The sequence below is a fragment of the Meriones unguiculatus genome, chromosome 10 (assembly GCF_030254825.1).
Source record: "Meriones unguiculatus strain TT.TT164.6M chromosome 10, Bangor_MerUng_6.1, whole genome shotgun sequence".
NCBI lineage: Eukaryota > Metazoa > Chordata > Mammalia > Rodentia > Muridae > Meriones > Meriones unguiculatus.
Window position 1 is genome coordinate 121,420,655 of NC_083358.1, and position 25,642 is coordinate 121,446,296.

At 38.8% G+C, this 25,642-nt stretch overlaps 1 protein-coding gene across 5 annotated transcripts in view; it reads right to left on the bottom strand.

The window, feature by feature from the left end:
* Positions 1 to 9,285: 9,285 nt before the first annotated feature.
* Positions 9,286 to 25,642, bottom strand: part of Il15 (interleukin 15) — a 63,162-nt gene continuing 46,805 nt past the window's right edge. For 4 of the 5 annotated variants that reach the window (XM_060393237.1, XM_021659624.2, XM_021659623.2 and 1 more), the window contains exons 2-7: positions 24,396 to 24,494; positions 23,182 to 23,279; positions 22,152 to 22,236; positions 14,379 to 14,423; positions 12,001 to 12,144; positions 9,286 to 9,674 (exon numbers count right to left, since the gene is read on the bottom strand). In XM_060393237.1, the coding sequence (XP_060249220.1) occupies positions 9,564 to 9,674; positions 12,001 to 12,144; positions 14,379 to 14,423; positions 22,152 to 22,236; positions 23,182 to 23,279; positions 24,396 to 24,407 (495 nt within the window). In that variant the 5' untranslated portion in view covers positions 24,408 to 24,494 and the 3' untranslated portion in view covers positions 9,286 to 9,563. The remainder of the gene's footprint in view (positions 9,675 to 12,000; positions 12,145 to 14,378; positions 14,424 to 22,151; positions 22,237 to 23,181; positions 23,280 to 24,395; positions 24,495 to 25,642) is intronic. The other variant, XM_060393239.1, reaches the window with a different exon arrangement.

Here is a 25,642-nt window from a genome sequence, read left to right on the forward strand (position 1 = left end):
CTACTATGTAATTAATTACACATGACACTGGAGAGAAGAGTTGGTGCTGTGGTAAAGTGGAACAGATGCTTTGCTTTGGGAAGGAAGCCGGTTATAAATCAGGAATGATGCTAACAACTGAATGATGAAAGCCCAAGAGGAAATCATTCCAAACAAGTCTAAGATAGACCAGGGCATCCACAGACTGTCAGAAATTCAAACTACAGTTTGGCCACTTTGGAGCCCCTGAAACACAATTCTGAACCTGGAATCCAGCAATCCAACTTCTAGGTGAATCTGCCTGGTGAACCCAGTATGCAAACAGCCTTGAGCCACCATGATAGACAAAAGTGAATGTGTAAAGGGGAAAGGTGGAGTGTGGTGTAATGAGTAAGGAGACTGGAAAACATAGAGTAGGGCCTACTTACGTGCTATCTCCTGTGTCATCTTTCAGTGCACCCTTCACATACAACTAACTGTGTTGCCTCGCTCCCCCGGCCTTGGTCTCTAACATTTTTATAGAGTCCATCACATTTACAGACTGGCAGGTTTGTTTTTTAAATTTGCAAAGCATCTTTCATGGTGAATTACCCCTAAGATGGTAAATTTGTTGTCTGAATTTGGTACAACTGCAATAAATAGTTAGTCATCCTAACCATTGTTTTTATAGATTTCAATTATTTCTGCAATCAAAGTTTTCTCTGATGCCCAATGTATGACCAATGACCAATCATTGGCTTCATCATTGCCATCCAATGGTTCAGTACACACTGCACCCTTGCTTTCTCGATGTCATATTTATGATAGTATAAATAACCATAATAATTGTTTTCTATAGAAAGTATGCTTATCTAAGTGTGTTCTCCAGATGGTTTTTAATCCGTTGTACTTATTTTCTTTCTTTCTTTTCTTTTTTCTTTTTTTCTTTCTTTCTTTCTTTCTTTCTTTCTTTCTTTCTTTCTTTCTTTCTTTCTTTCTTTCTCTTTTTTCCTAGACAGGGTTTCTCTGTGTAGCCTTGGCTGTCCTGGATTCACTCAGTAGATGAGACTGTCCTCAAACTCACAGTGACCTGTCTGCTTCTGCCTCCAAAAGGGCTAGGATTAAAAGTGTGAGCCATTTCTTTCATGAAATTCCATGCACTCTGCGCAAAGGTTGGCCATAAGTCTCAGCATCTGCTTTGATACCCTGTAGGGTAGAGCCTTTCAGAGGCCCTCTGTGGCAGGCTCCTATACTGTTCCCTATTTTCTCCTTCTTCTGATGTTCATCCTCTTTGCCTTGCTGTATGGGGTTTGAGCATTTAGCTAGAGTCTTCCTTCTTGATTATTTCCTTTAGGTGTACAGATTTTAGTAGGTGTATCCTATATTAATCTGCAGAGGACAGGAGCTCCACAAAGAGAGCAACAGAACCAAAAAATCTGGGCACAGGGGTCTTCTCTGAGACTGATATTCCAACCAAAGGCCATTGATGGAGATAAACTAGAACCCCTGCACAGATGTTGCCCATGGCAGTTCAGTATCCAAGTGGGTTCCATAGTAATAGGAACAGGGACTGTCTCTGACATGAACTGATTGGCCTGCTCTTTGATCACCTCCACCTGAGGGGGGAGCAACCTTACCAGGCCACAGAAGAAGACAGTGCAGCTACTCCTGATGAGACCTGATAGACTAGGATCAGAAGGAAGGGGAGGAAGTGTAATTAATTAAAATTAAAATTAAAAATGGAAAGAAAAAAAGTGTGAACTACAACAGTGGGCTTGTACTTTATTATCAATGGTCACCTACAAGCACTTGAAGGAAGTTGCATGCTTTGGCTGGTACCCATCAAGACGTAGCTGTGACTTCCAAGGAGAGCTCATAGGCTACATGTATCACCTCTTGCAAGCTCAGGAATACTCAGGAAAGAGTAGTCATTTTGTAGTTAATGTAAATTACTGCACCTGTCTCTGTAGCTCTGTGATTTGGAGTGACAGTCCATTAAAGGTGTTTCTGACATAAACAGGATTAGTTAGTAATGGGAGAATTAAACAAGAGTTATGCTGAGCTGGTAACCTTGAGCCTAACAGTGTTGAGGCTCTTTCTTTCCATTTCTTTTTAACTCGTGATCTATTCAAGTGACAACTTTTTGGATTGACATTTATAAATCAGCGCCACTGTTCTCTCTATCTCACTTGTTTACTATCATCTGCTCAGACTTTGTCAATGATGAAAATGTGATAGAGCCAAATTAATGTTCCATGCTAGCTGTGACCTTAGTACTTTCTTAATGACATACAACAGCTAACAGACATCCCAGCCTTTGTGACTCAATGATAAGAATGTGGACTCTCATTAGTCATCACAGTAAAATAAACTGAAAGAATAAACAGCATCAGCCAGGACATATTCCAAAGCATTCAGTCTTCCAGCTTTCTTCAACATGTAACAAGCTCTAATGCAAAGAGTGCTGTTTTGGGTTAGACTTGAATTCAATGCAACTCTTATACACTTAATTTTGGGCTGATGTGAGAAGGTCACAATGAAATGAAGAGTGTCCAGGGTGATACATCCAATCCATAATTGGTAGGGACAATGTAAGCAGTTGAATTCTGTGCTGGAAACAGGGTAAAAATTCTCCAGCTCTCATTAAATGAGATGGGCAAATTCTAGTGTAGTGAATAGCTTTAAAACGAGGTGGGAAGGAGAGTGGGAGTCAGGGAATATTATATTCACCATAGAAGATAGCAATTGATACAGCTAGTGCAGGTAAATACTGAAGGAGAAATGAGTGAGAGAAATGGGGCAGGGGTCAGGTTGGCTTAAAGTCAGTTACAACAAAAATAATAATAGCATTTAGTTATTTATTTTGGAAGACTACCAGTGAACACCGGAAAGTTGGAAAGTTTACAATTCTGATTCTACTTGGAACAAGGAAGTACTAAAATGAAGAGAATTTCTCCAAGGAAAATTTAAATAGCACTGTGCTTGTTTTTTACCTGAGGGTAGCTCTAGAATGGCAAGAGAGTAAGTTCTACAGAAACACCACGCTAGAGGAAAAGGAAGTTGAAAAGTGAGTCAAGGATAGGGTAGGGAAAGAAGTCACCTGCTTAAAGAACTGTAACTGACATCTAGTTTAACTGCCACCAGTCTTGCCAGTCAATAATACCATAGCACTTTGTGAAATGGTAAAACACACAGGTCTGGGATGCTTAAGTGATTTAGCCATTATCAGGTGACTAAGAACAAGTACATCTGCTTCCCTGTCTCTCTGGATGGTTTCTGTCTAGTCATGGTGATGGCTTCCTGGAGCAACTCAGAGGCAAATATTCTTTGGTGTCAAACATTGTGACACTCTTTCTACTCAAAAGCATAACCTGAGAAGCTGCTACCAGCATCACACCTTATGGGGAGCTGTTTAGTAAGAACACAAATTTTGATAGTATCCTCAGTCACGCATTAAAGTATGTGCATACATTTTACAAATGTAGTATTATCTGACTCCCTGGCTTAATGTGACGGTCTGGGAATTTCTAAAAGCATTTTTCTTTCCTTTAGATTTATTTTGTTAATTATTGCATATATGGGTGAATGTGGGTGTGAGCATGTGCACTTGAGTGCAGTTATTCACACAGGCCAGAAGAGGGTGCTGGAGGTCCTGGAGCTGTAATTACAGGCAGCTGTGAGCTGCATGCTAAGGAACTAAACTCAGATGCCCAGCAAGAGCTATGCATGCTTTTAACTTCTGAGCCAGCTCTTCAGCTCTCCTAGAGGCATTCTTAAACTCTCCTGAGTCATGGAAAATGCTTGGAATCTGCTGAGGGTATGGACCAGTTTCTGGGGGAAGGGAAGGGCGAGAAGCTCTATGGCATCCTGCCCATTGCTATGCAGTTACTTTACAATCTGAGAGGAGACTCCTGAATCCTATGCATGGGCAATCTAACCATGTCGCTTTCAGGTTAACATGCTTCCTGAGAAATGATGATGGTGAAAGAGGACTGAAAATCAGCGTGAAAAGTATATTACATAAAAACTTTCAAAAGGGCAATCTGAGCAATTGGCTAAAATTTAGGAAAGTAATGTGTACATGAGCTTGGGGGTTATCTTAGTACTAGGATTGTTTCCATGTAACCATGGTTGGTATGCAGCCATCAGTAAGACAAATGGGCTTTTAAGTCAGCTTTATCACTGTTTCTAAATTCTTTTTTTTTGCACTTTCTTTTTTTAATTCTTTATTAATTACACTTTACTCACTTTGTATCCCCCCTGTGGTTCCCTCCCTCCTCCTGTCCCAATCCCTCCCTTCCTCCACCCTCTGCATGCATGCCCCTCCCCAAGTCCACTGACAGAGGAGGTCTTCTTTTCCTTCCTTCTGATCCTAGTCAATTCGGTCTCATCAGGAGTGGCTGTTTCTAAATTCTTGACAGTGTACCTCCCTGCACCTGGAGCTATGTCACTGGTCCTTGTTGCCACTGCTTGCAAATATTTATCCAATATTAATCCAATGGAGCACATTCAATATTTGTTTTTTTAGAAGTAAAATAAATGTGTACTGCAACATGAACTGAGTACCTAGGGACCAGAAAAATCCCCGGAATAGCAATTCCCTTCAAAGGGAGAGGCCTGAATGCCAAGCCAAGCTTCCAAGGACTATTTTGTCATCATCATCATCATCGTCATCATCATCATCGTCATCGTCATCATCATCGTCATCATCATCATCATCATCGTCATCACCACCACCATGAGGAGGTGAGGCTTTCTCGGATCTACAGTCTTTGCTAGCGAGGAGTGCTCTGTTTGGCAAAACACTGTCTGACCCAAGCAGAGTCTTTTCTATTAAAAAGCCACTCGGCTGAAAAGCAGACCGCTAGCTATCGTTGCAGACTGAATGATAAAGACTGGAACATGTGCTGCCAGTGTGTTACTGGGGAAGAGTTATGTTGCTGGCCTGCCCTCCACAGGAAAAACAGAAGAACCAGGCCATGTGACCCCCAAGGAGAGTGACCATTAAGTGTACTACCTTGTGCTTACTGTTCTGAAATGAGTGTTTCATAGACATATTGCTACTTTGTGGTTTTCACACCTGAGGGATACCAAAGGTTGATGTTCTTTTTTTTTTTTAAATGAAGTAGAAACCTTTTTAGTCGAAGTGTTTGAAGCCATGCTATTAAAAATGCTGTGTCTAGCAGTTACCTTTATTTATTCATAAATATAATTCAAACATCTTCCTTATCAAGAGGAGAGAATTTTCTTTTACTATAAAAAGGTAATTAATTCAGGCTTGATTAAGCTACTGGTACATTTGCCATATGGGAAAAGAAAGGAAAAAGAACAGAATAGAATTGTATAAAGAAATAATATCAAAATATGAACCAAAAATATATACTTAAGTGTTATTTTAATCTCTTGAATAAGACACAATTTTCCACCCCAAGTATTAAACTCATGTTTATTTTAAAAGAAATACAAGTAGCAATAGGGCATAAATACACACACAGCTCAATTCAGGCACAATCTCAGGTAGTTTTTGCTACATTACACATCACTGATATCAGTCAAATATTTCCAAGGCTGTTTCTCTTTGAATCAGTGCCCTAGAGAGGTGAACACTCTCATCAAATAAAATAACAGAGATGAGGTGTTTTGTGAACTTAACTCATACATGTATAAAAGAGCTATTATTACCATCAGCCCAGTGCATCCTGGGAGGAGGGCTTACAAACTTAATTCATCGCAGGAAACTGAACTCGGCTGAAGGACAATGGTCTTTAAATTCTTAGGAGAGGGTGATGCCTGCCAAATTGAGCCATCTCTGCTCTGCCGTCCCCATTCCCTGTCGGCTCTTCACTTTGGGAGATATTTTTTCTTCCTCTGCCTCCCCTTAAGCCCACCAGCTTCCATTTGTGTTAAGCCTTGCTGTGTCTGTCCTCAGTGTTATGTATTGCTACTTGTACTTCAGATGTCTTCTGTCTACCCAGTCACATCTCACCTCTTCATACTTCTCATTTTAACTGTTCCTAGCTGCCACTCCATGGGCCTTCCTCTACTTGGCTTATCTTGATGAGAATAATTGACTTCCCTTATATCAAACAGCTTTTGGTGACATGGGATTTAGAAAACCCTACATTCAAAAAACCTTCTTCGTTCCAAGATTTCTCCACAGACCTTTTCTGACTCTGTAGAGTCCAGTGCTTTGCTTTCACAGATGCCCCTGACTTCAGGTCTTGCAAGCCCCGCATGGTGGGTGCAGGGCTGTCACAGAGTGAGTACTTGCTGATACTGTAGCCCATTCGATGTTCCAAGGAATCATCAAAAGGTAGGGATGGCACTCCCAGATAATGATGAATTTTATTGATCTGATCTTTATCTATAAGGAGACTTTGACTTACATTTTCCCTTCAAAATATTTTAAATGTTACCGTATGAGTCTTCTTTCTTTAGGACAGACAGAAAAGTCACTAGTGCAGCCCATGGAGGCAGTCAACTCTTCCATTATCACACTTCCCTTTCCATCTTTCCCCAGCCTAGTCATTATGGATTTTCTTTTGCCCTAGGAACGGTCCCATCCTCTCTGACTGAAGCACTGTCTGTCACTCTTTTTGTTCCTCCCCTAACCTAATTCATATTTGCTGATAGCTCAGCTCACCTGTCACTGCCTCCAGGAGCTGCTCTTTGAACACACACCTTGAATGAACCTGGCCCTCCCTGATGCCCTTCACAAAGTTGATGGAGGCCAAGGAAGACCTCAAATGATGAGTTTGACAATAAGATGCTCCTGCTGGATTGCAAAGCTCATGAAGACTGACACTATGGCCTTTTACAGCATCTGTTAAAATGTTCACCCAGGGTAGATTTAAAATAACTGAAGTTCTAGTATGACTGGCATAATGAATTCTTATTTTTTTTTTAAAAAAGTGACCATGACAACAAAGATATATAACTTGGGTATGGATGCTGTATTCCATGACAACAGTCCAAAAAGTCCGACACTATTTCCAAAGGCTAAATGGAGGAACTTTCTAATCTGTTTCTATGCTACAACAGTCTCCTTGGTTTCTTCAATTCCTACTTCAAAATTCAGGCTTGAAGAAGTAAATTATAGGATAAAAACATGCCTCTGCTTCATTAATTTTCTTCTGTTGTGTTAGGTAGAGTACACAGTTAGGATCAACAGACTCTTCATACAGCTAAATGCCTTATATAACACATTCTTAGCAAGAACAGTCACTAGACATGTTCAGAAAGACTGAACCAAATCTCCTTGGAAATGGGATTTCCTCTAAGCAAAATATTTATCCATTGCATGCAAATGTTAAGCATGATTTGTCTGTGAGTGCTGATGGCGTATGTTGTGTTACATAGTCACAAAAGAGAAGGAACAGGAATACACTATCTAGGATTTTTTGTTGCTTGAGGACAGAAAGGAGGGAGCAATCACAGTACTTGATTTTTGTTTTGTGTATGTTGCTTTGATTTTTATGAGTTATTGAATTTGTCAGCCATAAACTACAACATCAAGGCATATAATTCCCTCTTTATACTGCAGCAACAACAGCAGAAGGTAATTCTATTGATTCGCTCATCTCAGGTAAAGAATGAGATTGTATAAAACTAGACTTGTAATTGGGTTATAAAATTCTCTTGGCTCACAAATTACTTATTAGTTCTGCTTGTGTTTCCACGTCCCCACCTCACAGTCCTTTTATTTTATTACCAGAGAGAGTGTGCAGATAATATCCTCTCATACATCTTTTCTTACTTGAAATGAAAATGCAAGAATCTATTCATCAATTGCATGTTGGGCTATCAATCTGATGTTTATTTGGCTTACCTTGTCTACTTACCATTAGATATATGATTTTGTGCTTCTTTCATTATAGGAAGTATATGGCAAATATTTTTAGCAATTAGGGCAGTAGGTGAGATGTAAACAGGGCATTCACCAGGAAAATGACACTGGGCTGTGCAATGAAAGGGTGTAAAAAGTGTGGACTTTGAAATAGAGATAATGGTTTGACTTTATGAGCAGACACACGAGAAACTAAATTTAGATCATGGTACATGATCATCTTACCTCTTATGTTAACTAAAAGATGCTTGCATATGACCATTTCATCTTACATCAAATTAAAGGATTTTAAGAACTAAAGGCTTGAGTTTTCTCAGATTAGCTGTGTTCAGAGACAGTAACTTTTAGCACTGGAACATTTCAATTTTTAAAACCATCCAGTGCTGGTTTATAAAATGCAGGTGGGTTATTAGTCACTATCAAATTCCATCAGGAACATAACTAGCATTTTGGTCTCCCTTTCCTCAGATAAACACTGGATGGGGACCATTAGATTAGAAAATTAAAGTTAAAAATGGCAATTTTCCCCACTTTCTAGCAATAGGAATGCTAGAAAGCTTACACAGTATAACTAAAAATGTTAGTAAGGACTATAAAACTTTATTATTATTTATTTTTAAGTTGCATATTAATGTTGAATGGATGCAGGTATACATGTATGTGGAACACCCTGCTCTACCACTCTCTTCTGCATTCTCTTAGGACAGTGTACCTCACTGAATGTGGAACTAAACCAGTAGCCAGCAAACTCTATTCATCCTACTGTTCCTCCACCACGTGAAGGGTAGGCATGGCTTTCTACAGATGCCAGGGATGCAAATGTGGATTGTCACACTTATGGAGGAAATATTCCCACCCCTGATCCATTTTCCCAGCACCTATGAACAATTATATTTTTGCCAAACCAAATGAAGTCCAATAAATCAACCCTTTTATAACCTTGACAAGTATGGCATTAAAAACTGTGACAATAAAATAGCAGTATTCAGGGAAAGGTGAGATCCTAATGCAAACATCATACTGTGTACGCTTGTACTTTCCTTGAAGGACTATCCCCCTCAAAGAAAATGCTCTTCACTTTCTCCAAGAGATGAACAGAGAGTGGGGAGATGGTTCAGTTGGGAATGTGCTTGCCACACAGCATGAGGGTTTGGGTTCAGATCATCAGCACCCAGATAAAATTCCGAGAATGTGACAAGTGCCTATAATCTCACTTCTGAAGGGGTCAGGAAGAGACAGGAGGATCCCTAGGGTTCACTGGCCTCATAGTCTCACTAACTACTGAGTTCTGGCTAAGGAAGAGACACAGCTTCCAAAACAAAACAAAGCAAACAAAAATAAGGAGCAAGGCACCTGAGGTCAACCTCTGCCTCAACACACTTGCACATTCTTGCACTGCACTACACACGACAAACATGTACACACACAAATATCACACACAGCCAAACACAAATTAATAAAAAGGGGAAAAGAAGAGTAAATTTCAATTGATAAAACATACACAAAACTTTATTCCACATCTTCTGTTATATTACAAATATGTACAACTGCAATAATAAATTAAAAATAAGCAAGCAAAAAAAAAAAGTCTGAGAAAAGCTTTTTCTCCCTTCATTTCAAAGAGTCTATGGGATCCAAGCAGCTCATCAGCTTCCTGTGAGAAAGCTTTGCTTTCCCAGCAGATCTCAAATGCACAGAGCTGTGCTGCCTCTGAGCAACAGGAGGAGGCGTCTTAATAACTGAAGAGAATCAACTACAATCAAGACTTTTCGGAGAACATTTGTACAATGCGTATAAAACTCTGCAAAAATTCTGTGAAGTTTTTCTCCTCCAGTTCTTCACATTTCTTGCAGCCATATTCTACTATATTCTGTCAAATAAAAAGGAAGAATTAGATTTGCAAGCTGAACATATTTCTTTGTTAGGGTTATCATACTACTTAAACACATGGTGGGGTATTCAGACTAATATCATGTTAAGAAGAGTAACATGAGAAGGGATCAGAAGATTTACAGGGGTTGGTCTCTCCTACACTGGATTAGAATCTTTGCAAATGCACGCCATGCATGTTAAACTGTGTTCTTCCTGCCTAAAGTCCATCAGTGGGTTCCTTGTATCTCTCTTGCAGTCCACACTTCCCTGAAAATTCCATGGCCTCTGTGAGATGAATGCCATGCCCTTGAGACACCAAGTGAGCACTTGCCTTTCAGTTCCACTCACATGTACAGATAACATACACACACATCACAGACTTCTAACCTTTTTACACTACTGTTGTCTACATATTCCTGGAAAGCATAACAATGTATCTTGTTTCCCAGTATTAAGCATGAGGCCTGGCACACAGTAGCTACCTTAATATTATTGGTTGATCTTAACTACATAGGCAATTGCCATAAGCATGCCTTTGGGACAACTAGAATATTACAAGTGCAGCAATCATGAATAAACATTTTAGAGATCAACTGAACCATAAAGGCTGTGAGAGCAAAAATCAAAACCAGATTTCATATCCATTAAGTGCCTGGAATTCAGTGTATGTACCAAGCACACACTGTATGCTGGACACTGTCATATGCTTACACTGCTCTCTGCTTGGTCCTGAAAACAATGTCAGAAAAGGAGGCAATGACACTGAGTGGCTTATCACCACTAACAGAAAACTGAAATCCTATGCAGGCCTCCCAACTACTCAGCCCTGTTCACTTTTCCAAGTAGTTATGCCAAACTGTCACCCCCAGGGTGGTACCACGTGCATCGTAAAGCTGGACACTGATACTGTCGTGAGTTATCTGTTACATTTCTCCCCATTAACAAATGACAATAATGTATTACAGAAGTAATTTAAGCATGAGTAGATTCACTTTGTAAGTGTTCTGAGTGATAGTACCTGTGAGAAGTGTATGTTCCAGGAATTGTAATAAAACACTCAAAAGGACTTTAAAATGTATGCTGTTCGAGGCTGACTTTCCAATGGTGACATCCAGACAATCACTGCTTCTAAATCTGGTACATGATTACCAGAGTGTGGCACATATAGAGAAAAGGACAGAGAGTGATGGAGTGGGAAAGCATGGCGAATATAAATAAGTGACATCACTGAGAAGGTGACAGCTGAGCACAAACCCAAGACAGCCCAGAATTTGGGAGAAGCCAAGGTCATTGCACTCTTAATTGTCTGTGTACAGACACTCCTTGAGTGTCCCTGACACTATGTAACCAGCTTATTGGTTAATCCTTCTCCTCACCAGAAAGAACTCCATTTCCCACACACACATACACTTTCACCATGCTTAGTGACTAACAGGCTGGTTCACTCATTCAGTGATCAGCTAATTTACATTTCCTCCTTAAACAGTGACCACAGGTTCTTCTTAACACAGTATCCTGAAGTACTTATTAAATGAAATAATTTTACTGTGCCTCCTCTGCTGATCAGTTCCTTTGTTTCCACCTTGTTTCCCCCACTATGGTTGTGCCATTCAAGCCACAATTCCTTGCACTTCAGGGCATTTGTGAAGCTCATCCCTCTGCCGACCAACCACAGGTGTCACTAGTATTTGCTTTCTTGTGACCCTCTCCTGCTCATGATGTCTGGGATGTTCCAACTAACACTTTTGAGTATTATAAAATTTTCATTCCTTTAATTTTTACAAGGTGAGAGGACAGGAGAAACACAGCTCTTGTGCCATTCGCTGCACAAACTGGAGACCATGGTTAGCTCCGGGTATTCCCAGTGCATCAACAGACAAACAGAAATGAAGACAGCTAGACGTGAAAAAAAAAAAAAAAAAAGGGATCATCCCTAAGACTGATCTTGAGTACCTAGTACCTTATTGGTCTAAAGCATAAGGAACAATGTGCGACATTAAGGACTAACCCAATACATGTGAGCTACCATCTCTGCTGTTAAACACTTGATTGTGTTAACGTCTATCCACTGCAGTGGCTTGCCTAGTGTTCCAGTATGACATCAATACACTGTTCAGTATTATTCAGAAATGTCAGATTTGCCAAGGCTCTCAACGACTTTAGGATTCTGTGCATGCCAGAGCTGGTTTGACTTTTGAACACCATTCCACTGAAATCAAATTCTCTCCTGTGTGCCCCATGGGAGACTCTGCTTACGTATGAATGCCTTATCCCAAGCAAGCGGAAAACTTCAGATGCAGCTCTCTATGCGGTGGCTCACTCACCTTGTTAGAAAACAGAGTGCTGTTTCCAAGAATCATCACGTTTAGTACTGTATCAGTAAGGTTTTCGTCATGGTACTTATACTCGTGTAAAATAACCCGTAACTCCGTGAGAAAGCAATTCAGTGCAGTAAATTTGCAACTGGACTAAAAATAATAGTTACAAAGAGCCAGTTTTAAAAAAAATTCTCATTATTCATTTTCACATTGATAAGACTTTGAAAACTTTGATTAAAAAAAAAAACAGGAAATCCCATCTTATTATCTTACAAAGAAGCATAATGCCCATACTGCTTAGATTTAATTATCAGTTTGACACAACCTAGAAGATAGTCTTTATGAGGAATTATACATTAGGTTAACCTGTAGGTATGTCCCTAAAAGCTTGTCTTCATTATTAATTCACGGAGAAAGACCCAAACTACTGTGGGTGGCTCTATTCCTTAGGCAGAGGGCCCTGAATAGTACAAGACAGAAGAGAGCTAGCTGAGAGCAAGCAAGCAAGGATTCTTGCAGTTATTCTGTCTCTGTTCTTGACTGTTAGATACTTTAAGTTCCTGTCCTGACTTCCCATAATAATGGACTATAACTTGGAATTGTAAGCCAAATAAACACTTTCTTCTCTAAGTTATTGTTTGTCTGTGTACTGGTAAGGGATTATATTTACATAGGAAGTGGCTTTCTTTTCCATTTGATTTTGAAATCAAAACTAAAACCAACAACAAAGAAGGAGGATAGTATTATTGTCCAGAAGGAAACATGGGTGTAAAAGGCTACCATTTCTTACTGAGCATGACTCTTTCACTGTTTGAGTGATAAAGCAGTCTACAAGTGACAAAATCTGCAATAATATTTAGGATCAGACTGTATGTTCACATCTTATGGCATGATAACTTGCAAGTCATAGTGTCCCTACAGTTCCCAACAGAAAGAATTCTAAGAAATTCGAGAGAAGAATCAAAGCAAAGGTGGTGCCCACTCATGGCCTGGCCAGGTCAGACAAGAACCATGAACAAGAAAATGTATTCTTGTAAGAGTTCCTTCACAAAACCCTAAACTTAAACAAAAATAACGAAAAAAACATTAAAATAAGTATCTTTTATTTTAAATAATCTGTGAAATAATCTGTGCCTGAGTCTATGGCATTCACAGCTACATTTCTACTGCCCTTGAGTTGCAAGGCTATCTTCCAGCATGGGAAGGCTTACTGATTAGGTGGGAGTAAAAAAAAATGCAAAATCAGAAAAGGGGTTATCTAGATCTTACCCATGTGTTTGGTGGACATCTACTTGTATGAATTTCAGGTTCCACCTTCTACTCAACCAACCATGAGCAGGGGCACAAACCTTCCACCTTGGAGAAGTTCCCAGTGACACCCAATACACAGTTTGGTTTTGGTTCTAGTTTCATTTCTGTCTCTGTCGCTGTGATAAAATACTCTGACGAAGAGCAACTTCAAAGAGAAAGGATGCCTATTTTGCTCACAATTCTGTGATACAATCCATCATCTCAGGGAAGTCAAGACAGCAGAACTTAAGACAGCTGATCAGACCCACAGTTAAGAGCATGCAGCTGTGCCCAGGGCTCCTCCAGCATTCTCAACTCTTAGTCCAGGATTCAGCCATAAAGTGATGCTGCCCATGTTCAGAGTAGATCTTCCCACCACAGTTAAAATACCTTGTAGACATGACCCCGGGTAAAGCTCACTGATATTCTTATTAGGTGATTTTCAATTGTGAGAATTTAACAATTTAAATTAAATTAGTCACTACGTTTCCCAAGCAGTGGAATTGGAGATCTATCTAGAGTGAAAAGAGGAACGATGTGACCATCAACAATGTCAGTGTATTGTAACAAAGCAAGTTCATCCTTTATTAATTCTAGTATATTGTTTGGATTATGCTTTTATCTCATGTTTAGACTAGCTAAAAGACTTCTTACGAGTATAGAGAGCCATGCAAAACATAAAACATGAATACCCTTAAGCAAGTTGCAATAGGTGTTATTGAAGATGGTGTCTCATTACAGCATTAGGAATAATGAGTTTGATGGAGACATTTAGATTGAATCATTTAAACTGATTCGTGCACATAGTCCTATGATAATCTAATTGCATCACAGAAATATATGAGATTTTGTTTGATGCTGGAAAAAGGTTTTCTGGGGTTTTTTTTGTGTGTGTTTGTACATTTTGATTTGGAACCATTACAAAAGTAGCATTTATGTAGCTCTTTGTTCTGGGTTCCACAAATTCAATGATCTCTTAGAAATGTCATGGGTCAAACGCCAGGAGAACTGACCATAAGTGAAATTTTAAAACTATAACTATTCCAATGAAGTTATGGGAATATGGCTAAAACACTGAAAAAAAAACTACTCACATGAAAGTCAATGTCAGTGTATAAAGTAGTATCAATATGAATATGCTGAAAAAGAGAAAATGAGCTAATTTAGGTATGATAATAACAACTTCCTGTGAACCAATAAATTTAATCCTTTAAATTAATTTTGAATTCTGCAATAATTTTAAGTTCCTGAAATTTTAAGAGAACATATCAAGAGATTCTTTGATCCCTTCTCTGAGTTACCCTGCTGTTACTTGTTTAGCCACAACACAATTTTCTAACAGGGAAATACATATTGATGTAATGTTTCTTCCTTCTCCAGATTTTACCAATTTTTACCCTCTTGTACAATCCTATACCTTTAACATTTCAAAAATGTGAAAGAAATAGAGTTATATAGAATGCAACCTTTTAAGATTAGCTTTTTAGGGAACCAGAGGGTACAGGAGCTCCACAAGAAGACCAACAGAGCCAACTAAGCAGGGCTTGGTCAGAGAGGGCAGGAGGGAAGGGATTGCAGATACTGATGCACCAACCAAGGGCCATGCATGGACTGGACCTAGGCCCCCTGGTCAGATGTAGTTAATGGACAGCTTGGTTTTCTTATGGGTTCCCTAGTAAGAGGAGCAGAGGATGTTTCTAACAAGGTCTCTGTTGCTTGCTTTTTGATCTGGTGAGTCCTGGTGAGGGATACCTCACGAGGCCACAGGGCAAGAGAATGCACTCAGTCCTGATGCAATTAGATGTGCGGAAGTGGGTTGTTGTTGTTGGGGACCCCTTTTTCTGAGGAGTATGGGAGGAGGGATAGGGGCATGAGGAAGGGAAGGTGGAACCAATAGGAGAGGAGGGAGGGGTATAAAGTGAATAGATGATAGATAGATAAATATGTAGGTTGGTAGACAGGTAGATAGATAGATAGATAGATAGATAGATAGATAGACAGACAGACAGACAGACAGACAGACAGACAGATAGATAGATAGATAGATAGATAGATAGATAGGTAGATAGGTAGGTAGATAGGTAGATAGATAGATAGATAGATAGATAGATAGATAGGTAGATAGGTAGATAGATAGATAGATAGATAGATAGATAGATAGATAGATAGATAGGTAGGTAGATAGGTAGATAGATAGATAGGTAGATAGATAGATAGATAGATAGATAGATAGATAGATAGATAGATAGATAGGTAGATAGATAGATAGGTAGATAGATAGATAGATAGATAGATAGGTAGGTAGATAGGTAGATAGATAGATAGATAGGTAGGTAGATAGGTAGATAGATAGATACATACATACATACATACACAGATAGATAGATAAGAAAAAAAGATTAGTTTTTTAAAAGTTAACAATTTGACCAGTTATGTCATAGAAAAAAACAACAACAACAACAAAACAGCAGAATGTCTTGAGCTTTCTTCTGCCCCTTTATCTGATTCCAGTTCCCTCCATTGTTTATGTGCATTTGTTATGAGCAATGGCATACATTGCTACATTTTGGGTATTTAATGCCCCCCAAACTCTTGGTTCCAGGATGGAAATGGTGAAACCTCTAGAAAAAGAATCTAAGAGAGGGTAAGAGGTCACTGGGATATGACTTTGAAGGACATTGTAGGACTTTCAGGTCTTCATACTTCCTTCTTTTTGCTTTCTAAACAACAACAAAAAATTTACCCTTTATAAACTGGCAATCCCACTAAAGAATCCAAATCAATAATTTTCCCAGTCATAGACTGGGACTGCTAAAGCCATCAGTCAAAATAAACCTTTTAGCTTTTAAATTTAATTATCTCGGGTATTTTGCTATTAGTGGAAAGCTAATGAATACACACTGTGCCAGAATATTAAGGTTCTATTTTATGTTATATAATATTATGTCATATGTAGCATATATAATATATAGTTTTATATTTTTGTAATATATAATATATACTTTATATTATAATATATAACATATATAGTGTGCATGTGGTATGATATTAACGCACAGAGATCCTTCTGCCTCTGCCTCCTGAGTCCTGGCATTAAAGGTGTGCACTACCACCCCAGCCTGTCCACCTATTCTATTAATGTACAGTATGGATGCACCAAGATGAAGACCATGGTGAATAAAAGAGGTGAGAGATTCGTTTTTAATCCCAAGAGAAAAGCTGTCTTTCACTCACTGCCAACAATGGTAGTTTAAGTATTCTAGTACATATTTTATATTAAGTTAAGGAATTTACCCAGTGTTCCTATTGTGCTGAGACATCTTGTCTTGAACTAGTTCTCCAACAGTTTGCTGAAACTACTCTGACAATTTCACATATGCACCTTTCTCGAATTCTAAAGGCAATCAGTCTCTCGAAGGGATGTGCCAGCAGGTCTCCCAAACTTCTCACTCTGCCTTATCAATGTCCATCTATCTTTACTCTGTCTCCTCGGGACATCTTCCTCCTGTGTACCTTCCTTGTAGCATGGTTTCCTGTCGTTCTAAGGATAACTGATCATATTGTATTAGAACCATCCTAATGACCCTATTTTAACTTAAATGGCTCTTTAAGGACACTCTATCAAAGCACAGTCATATGATGGTGTACAGACAGTCATTAAAAAGGAAATCCATCCTGTATAAGAGATGCTGAATTTATCATGTCTTTTCTAAATCAATTGATATGATTTTTTTAGGCTCCTGATTTATCAGACCAAATTGATTCATTAATTGATCTTCAAATAATTAAAAGATTTTTCATTCCTAGATTAAATCCCATATGGTGATGATATATAATTCCTATTATATGCACTGATAGATCTGACTGGAAACCTTGTATTGAGGAATTTTATACTAAGTACCATGAGAGTTGCTTATCTTTGGTTTCATATTTCAATGTGTCTTTATCAAGTTTTACATCAGGGTAAGATTACTCTTCTAAACTGAATTAGAGGGCTTTCCTTCCTCCTATGCTCTAGAAAAACCTGTGTACATCATTAGCAATGCTTGCAGTAAATTTCAGGATGCTAGAACAAAGTCAGCTGCCTCTGGAGGTTCTTCTAGTGGGTTCTGCATAGTGAACTGAACAGTGTCAGTGGTTATAGTAGTACCTGAACCACTGATTTCATCATTGTTATGTTTTGGGAGTTTTTGGTCTTTGAAGAATTTGCCCCTTTCCTGTAGGTCCTTGGACAGAATCTGCAGTTACAACAAGAAACTAAGGGACCTGTGACAATTTTATCCCCACAGACACTGTGCCCATAGCCACCAGTTCCATCCACGGAGCTGATGATTTGTATCGTCTCTTTTATTATTAGATGTTTACTAATTTCATTGATTTTTTTCCCGAGTAGTGCCTTTATGTTTCATTGATTTGACCACTGCTTTTCTGATTTCAGCTTAATTTCTGCTCCCAGATCTATTCTTTCCTTCCTTCTACTTGTGTTGAATTTATTTTGTGATTCTTCTAATCTGAGGAGATGTAACTTCAGTTGCTAATATGATGCTTGGTACTTCCTCTTTTCTAATATAATAATTTTACTTTTAAAGATTACTCATCTTTAGTAGTTAACATTGTAATAGACTGGATTTCATTATATTCAATTCTATAAGTTTTTTCACATATTTGAGAATTAGTCTTTGACCCATGAATTATTTAGAAATATATTATTTAATTTGTAAATTTGAGAGGCTTTCCTGTTGTACTTTTTCATCTCTAGTTTGATTCCACTGTGTTATAAATATACTTTCTGCATGATCAAAATTCTGGTAAGTTTTATGAACCTTAATTTATGGATCAAGATATATTTAATCTTGATGACTATTTTATGGGAATTTTAAAAAGTTTGCTCTGATGCCATTGGGTAAAAAGCTTCATGCACAAAGTCAAATTCCATTAGCTGGTTTTTGTCATGGTTTCTATCCTTTTGCAGTTTTTTACTTAATTGTCTAGTTAGTCATTGCATGTGAGACAGTGATATCCACAACTTTCATCATAAATTTGTCTGTTTCTTCTTTGCACTGTTAAATTTTGTGTCATGAACTTTGAAACTGTTGCTTGGTGCCTATGTATCAAAAATCGTTTCTTCTTTATGAATTTTCTTTCATCATTAGTGCTGCTCTTGGAATTAGCAGTTGCATTTCCCATCAAATAGGCTTTACCTGATATTATTATAAGACTAATTATGGTCTGTATTATGACTCCCCTCTTGGTATGACTAGATTTTTCCTTGTATTTGGGTATGATTGCTATTGTGTTAAGGGGCTCTTGCCCTGCTTGAGTATGCAGTCATCACCTGTTAATATGTTTTGCATGCAGCCAGAATTTTGTGTGCTGTGATTCTTTTTTTTCTTTTTTTCTTTTTTTAATGTATTAATTACACTTTATTCACTTTGTATCCCCCCCATAAAACCCTCCCTCCTCCCCTCCCAATCCCACCTTCTCTCCCCTTTCTTCACGAATGTACCTCCCCAAGTCCACTGATGGGGGAGGTCCTCCCCTCCTTCCTTCTGATCCTAGTTTATCAGATCTTATCAGGAATGGCTGCATTGTCATCTTCTGTGGCCTGGTAAGGCTGCTCTCCCCTCAGGGGGAGGTGATCAAAGAGCAGGCCAATCAGTTTATGTCAGAAGCAGTCTCTGTTCTCATTACTATGTAACCCACTTGGACACTGAACTGCTGTAGGCTACATCTGTGCAGGGGTTCTAGGTTATCTCCATGAATGGTACTTATTTGGAGTATGAGTCCCTAGGAAGACCCCTGTGTTCAAATTTTCTGGTTCTGTTGCTCTCCTTGTGGAGCTTCTGTCCTCTCCAGATCTTACTATCTCCCACTTCTTACATAAGATTCCATGCACTCTGCCCAACAGTTGGCCATAAGTCTCAGCATCTACTTTGATTAGTCTGCAGGGCAGAGCCTTTCAGAGGCCCTCTGTGGCAGGTTCCTAACTTGTTTCCTGTTTTCTTCTTCTTCTGGTGTCCATCCTCTTTGCCTTTCAGGATGGGGATTGAGCATTTTAGTCAGAGTCCTCCCTCTTGATTAGTTTCTTTGGGTGAAAAGATTTTAGTAGGTTTATCCTATATTATATGTCTATATGAGTGAGTATATACCGCGTGTGTCTTTCTGCTTCAGGATGATCCTTTCCAGGTCCCACCATTTACCTGCAAATTTCATGATTTCCTTGTTTTTCATTGCTGAGTTATATTCCATTGTGTAGATATACCACAATTTCTGTATCCATTCTTCAGTTGAGGGGCATCTTGGCTGTTTCCAGCTTCTGGCTATTACAAATAAAGCTGCTACAAACATGGTTGAGCAAATGTCCTTATTGTGTACTTGAGCCTCTTTTGGATATATGCCTAGGAGTGGTATGGCTGAATCCTGAGGAAGTGCTATTCCTAGTTGTCTGAGAAAGCACCACATTGATTTCCAGAGTGGTTGTACCAGTTTACATTCCCACCAGCAGTGGAGGAGGGTTCCCCTTTCTCCACAACATCTCCAGCATGTGTTGTCACTTGAGTTTTTCATCTTGGCCATTCTGATGGGTGTAAGGTGAAATCTCAGGGTCACCTAAGCTTAGTTTTCAGGACCTCTATGGACCCTCCATTGTAATTCTCACTTACTGTAATAGGAATCACTTTTTCAGACCAGGTTTCTTGATCCATAGAAACAAAATATAGCTTTCAGGACTGTCATTTAGTATGGGATTCCTGATGTTTTTTTGACTAGATTCAACAGAATCTGTTATAAGGCCATGTGGTATCTCTATGCAGGAGAAGATGATCCACAGTGCCTAGAAAAGATATCTCATTCTAAGAATAATGTCACATTGGGTCCCCTTCATGTAACCTATTTCCAGATAAGGAAAATGAGTTTCTGACTTGTGAGGAATTGAGTTCCTTGGGCTACTTTGCTTAAAAACTGAATTTATTTTTTATCCCTTTAGAAGTCCCTTAAAAAAATTTTGCACATTTGTTTTGATATTTACTCTTCTTGTATCTCCTCTCACGTCCATACCCCTTCCCTACCCACCCAACTCTGTGTCCTCTTTTTACTTTTTTTTTTCTTAAATCCATCAAGTATCATCAGAACTGCTCATCTCCTCTCATCAGATGTGTGCCCATCTGCTGAGCTAGGTGACTCTCTTTCTCCCAGCTGTCAAGTTTGACTATTAACTGTCAACCCTTCATCAGCTGGGGGTGAACGTTATGTCACCTCTGCACTTCATGCTGAGATGTTATTTGACTTGAGATTGTGCGGGTCTGGAGTATGCTGTCATAACTGCTATGAGTTCATATGTACAGCTGCCCTGTTGTGTTAAGAAAACAGTTTCCTTGTAGTCATCTACCGCCTCAGGCTCTTACAATTTTTCTAAGTCCTCTTTTACAAATACCCCCGAGTCTTGGGAAAAGGACATGAAATACAGAAATCTCATTAAGGGCTGAGTGCTCTGAAGGCTCTCATTCTCTTTACCTTGATCAATTGTGGGTCTGTGTTAATCACCATCTAACGCAAAAAAAGCTTCTCTGATAAGCACTGGGAGATGCATTAATCTATGGGTACAATGACAAGCCTTTAGGAGTCACTTTCATGCTACACATTTAGCAGAATAGTAGTAATAAGCTCTCCACAAGAGCCTAGGACCTATCTGGCCACAGGCTCTTAGTTCTGATAAAGGTGTCAATCTTAACAATAACTAGAATTTGAAAACACTGTCTTATGAGGCATAAGTTCATATATTTCTTCACAAAAATTATTATTTCAAATGGTATTTCATGGAAGTTTATAGAAAAAACATGAGAGATGCGTATTTCATAGTCATTATATGTTTTTCTCTGGAAAAAAAAATGACAACAGTGACCAGACCCAGCATGGGTCCCTACATGACACAGTACCACCATAAAAGACACGGCTAGGGGCATGGCTCTTTTGGATAACTAACTGCTTTTAGACTGGATTTGAGACCTGCTCAATAAAAGGACATTTTATGCCTGGAACTATAATCCTGATCAAAAGGCCATGGCTGAGAAGTCACATGCAGTAGGGCAGAGCCTGCTACTGATATTTTCATAATGGCCATGCTGTCAAATTACCTCTTAAATATTTATGGTTATGCCTATTTACCCAAAATTCTATCAGCCTTGGTCAGAGAAACTTATTTTTTTTTCCAGTGGGAAGCAATCAGTGCTGAGGCATAACTGGTCAATGTGCTACGAAGAAGAGATGACTGCTTGGCACTAAATGAGACATCGTTATCAACCCTACTCCCTGTCCTCCCAAGGCTCAGGGAATACTCATGAAAAGGAGGCAGAAAAAATTTAAAAGCCAGAGGGTAGGGAGAAGTGTAGTGAAATCCTGTCTTCTGGAGGTGATATGGCTATCACATGTATGAACCCACAGCACATTTTTTCCTACAGAGATCTAGTCTGCCAAAATGACATTGTAAAAGGGGTTGTGTGCTCCTGGCTCTGCCCCCTCCCATAAGAAACTGCTGGCACTTGATATCTACTGGGAGAGGGAAAATTATTGTCTTTTGATGGTGTCCCCATTCTTATTTTTCAGTAAGTACATGGCTATGAACTTACTGGCAACATTAATCAGACTTACTGAGTTATCAAAAAAAAAAAGCAAGAAAAATCTGGTATGAAGTTAGGAGCAGACTTGGTGGGGAGTTAGAAGAAGGACCTTATGATGAGTGAAATGGGCAGTAGATAAGATTTTGTTTTACTACATGTACGACATTCTAGAGAATAAAAGTTAAAATAAAATAAAATATATCAAATATGAACTTTAAACAAAAAAGTAGAAAGTGAAAAATGAGTACTCACTTTACTAAAATTTTGAATTTTTTCCAGGTCAATTCTTATATATTCCCAGTTGGCCTCTGTTTTAGGGAGACCTATAATGAGACAGCTGAAAGAAAACACAAAGCCAAACAATTTGCAAGAGGCTGCTGTTGTCTGACAGAGTCCATAAGCAACAGAACAATCAAGATCATCTATATTCTCACTAGAGAAAAGAGCAGTTGTAACCTGCCTCCATGTTCGCAACAGCTCGGCGGGTAAATGGAAATAACAAATGCGTAGTACAAGTGTGACGCTCTAACCTCATTTGTGGAGGACTGTCCAACCCTGAGGGTTAGGGAAAGGCTAGTGGGCTAGTTTGTAAGTAACCACATTCAGTTTGTCCCAACGCAACTGGAATAATACCTGATGTGTGGCATTGCTCAATAAATGCTCTTGAATTGATTACTGGTTGTCTTGAAGTACAGGTTCCATGAAACTTTAGGGCTGGTCAGTGTAAGATCTTAAACTCTAATCATTTTCATGTAACAACTGTGAGAGTAAGTGTCCCTTTTCCACGATGCTCACACTATTCTGAGGCTGGGGAAACTTTATAGTCACGAAAAATTTGTCTAAATACCAAGATGTATGATCACAAATTTATTCACTCTGGTTAGAACTCAAATTTAATAGACAGAATAAAAGACATGTTGATCACGTGACTGTGGATGGATTCGGAAAGCCTTAGGAAAAAACACTTACTCTCAGAAGGATCATGAACAAAGCATGTCAGCCAATGGCAATCTGTCCAATGAGGACAATTTACATGCATGATATCAGTAAATGGAATACTTATCGCAGATTGCTTTGGGAGATAGAATACTCATATGCCAAAGTGCAGAAACCCCCAGTTAGATATTCGCCAAAGTTCCCTGGGCAGCCCCAGAGTCACCTGATATCTCACCCTGAAAAGTGAAGACCTACACACAGGCAAACAGAACACACTGCAGTTTCAACAGCAAGACATCCAAGGACAAATGATTATGATAACAACTATGATTGCAGGTGAAATTACCCCAAAATGAAGACATGAATGCCAGCCTCAGTTAAAAAATGACTGTTTAGAAGGAAACACAAGCAGCATGAGATGGATGCATTCCTCATATATGGTTTCTGTAAAACACAATCATAGACAATATGGTAAAATATCTCTAATTAAAAACATGTAGGGCTGCATTTTATCGTAATTTAGGTTCAAAATTGTAAAGATGTCATTTTACAACCAATATTCTTTATCAGAAACAGTGAACTCTCAATGAATCTTCTGTTTTGTTTTACTTTAGTCCCCAAGTGTCTCTATGTACAAAATCTCCAGTCAATGATAAACTGACATTTCTTAGCCATTGCCATGCATATCCGTAGGACTAGTGAGCTATTTCTGTCATCATTCAATTCCTCTCACCCTTCTCTCCTTTTTAATAGACTACATATTATATACAGCACAGATTAGTAATGCAAAATAATAGCAAGCGCAATAATAGAACATTAATTTCATGCAAGTATATGGATATCAAAACACATATTATCACTTGGAGAAAACCGAATAAAAATTAAACCAATAAAGACATATGGGCCAGGTAGTGCATGTACTTAATCCTAGAGAAGCAAATTTCACTTGAAATTCTGTGAGCTCAGGACTAGCCTGATCTATATAGCAAGTCCCAGGCCACCCAGGACTACAATGAGATGAGATCCTATCTCAAAAAGAAGTGTATGTATCCTTTCCTCATTCTAACAGCCCCTACATAACAACTTTCCTTAGTTATTTAGAACCTCATTTGTCTGACTCAGACCCAGTTTTGATTCTCTGACCTAGCTCTTCGTTTTGTCAAAGCTTTTACAGTTAGAGAGAGCACTGTCAGCCAACACTTCAACCACCAGGAGTCTGTGTTTATTCTGTGTACACTCTAAAAAGATGCATAACACCAGACCTTGCCCTCAGAGACACAATTTATGGGGTGGATAGACATCGAAAGAGAATAAGAGAGACAGAGCTAAGTGAACTAGTGCATTATCAGTGGCACAGAGAGCACAGGCAGACTGCCAGTCTTGTTTTCAAAAGCCCGTGTTATTTATTTTTAAAATAAAGACAAACTTTAGGAAAATGGACATCTGTCATAGCTGGAGATGTTTGGAGAATAATCATACCACTTATTACAAAACAGAGCTGAGACTAAGGTGACCTTATAAGAAAAGCAATATGCTATTTTTGTTTGTTTTTTTACTTACCAAAATTTTCATTACTTAATGCCCAGGTGGATGCTTAAGAGTTGATGAAGAACTGGCTATGGCTATGGGCTTCCAGCAGCCATCCATCCAGAACACCTCCTGGAACACAACAAGGGTAAAGGGTAATAAAAAACACAATCAGGCAACTTGGAGGCAGACAGGGAAGCTCCTGGTGTTTATGGATCAGCTGCTTTCCAAAGGGTCCTCTATATGTTACTTAACCCATGCATCATATTTAGCCCCCCCCCAAGAACAACATTTAGAAAATCTGATTATGGTCTCACAGAAATCACGTGACTGAAGGACTAGTGACTGAAGGACTAAAGACTAGGTTTGCCTGAGTACAAAGAACAAAACCATTCTTTCATACTATGTCCCAGATCTAACAGATTTCGGGGCCATGCTGGTTAGAGTTAAAGGCATCCAAATACATAGACTCACATAACCACCAATGGATAATCTATTTTACAGCAACAGCTTCATCTACAGACTTCAAATAGATATCTTAGGCTTGCTCTTTAATTTTTTTTTTTTTTTTTTTTTGAGAAAAGGTGTCTCTTTTTAACGTTGGCTGCCCTGGTCTCTCTTTACAGACCAGACTAGCTTCTAACTCACAGAAATCCACCTGCCTCCCGAGTGCTGGGATTAAAGTCATATACCACCACGCCTGGCAAATAATTTTTAATTGAAATACCATTTGTGAATTTCCTAAGCAACAAATTTTATTTTTTTCTAAGTCAACATAGAGGAATATGTCATGGTTAACCACCTCCATTTGATTCCATTTCATTAAAATATTCAAACTCAAAATATGTCAAGTATGGACAGTCTTGCTACATAAAAATGATCATATTAGTTGACCTTACCAATGAAAATATCAAGATCTGTTGCTTTACTAACACAATTTATCTCAATCAATTATCTTAACATTTTACACATTTCAGATGCTTCCTAATGTGCATATGTTTGCTGTAAATATGTGCAATTATTACTCTTATTTTTAAATTTAGTGTGTCTGTGTGTCTACATCTGTGTTTGTGTGTGGTGTGTGCTTGTGTGTTTCTGTGTATGTGCGTGTGTGCATATTCATGCATATGCCATGATACATGTATGGAAGTCAGAGAAATTGTGTGAGTTCCTGCTCTCCTTCCACCACATGGGTTTCTGGAATCAAACTTAGATCATCGGGCTTGGCAGCAAGCACTGAGCCATCTTGTTATCCTGTGTATACTACACAGTGTATAGTA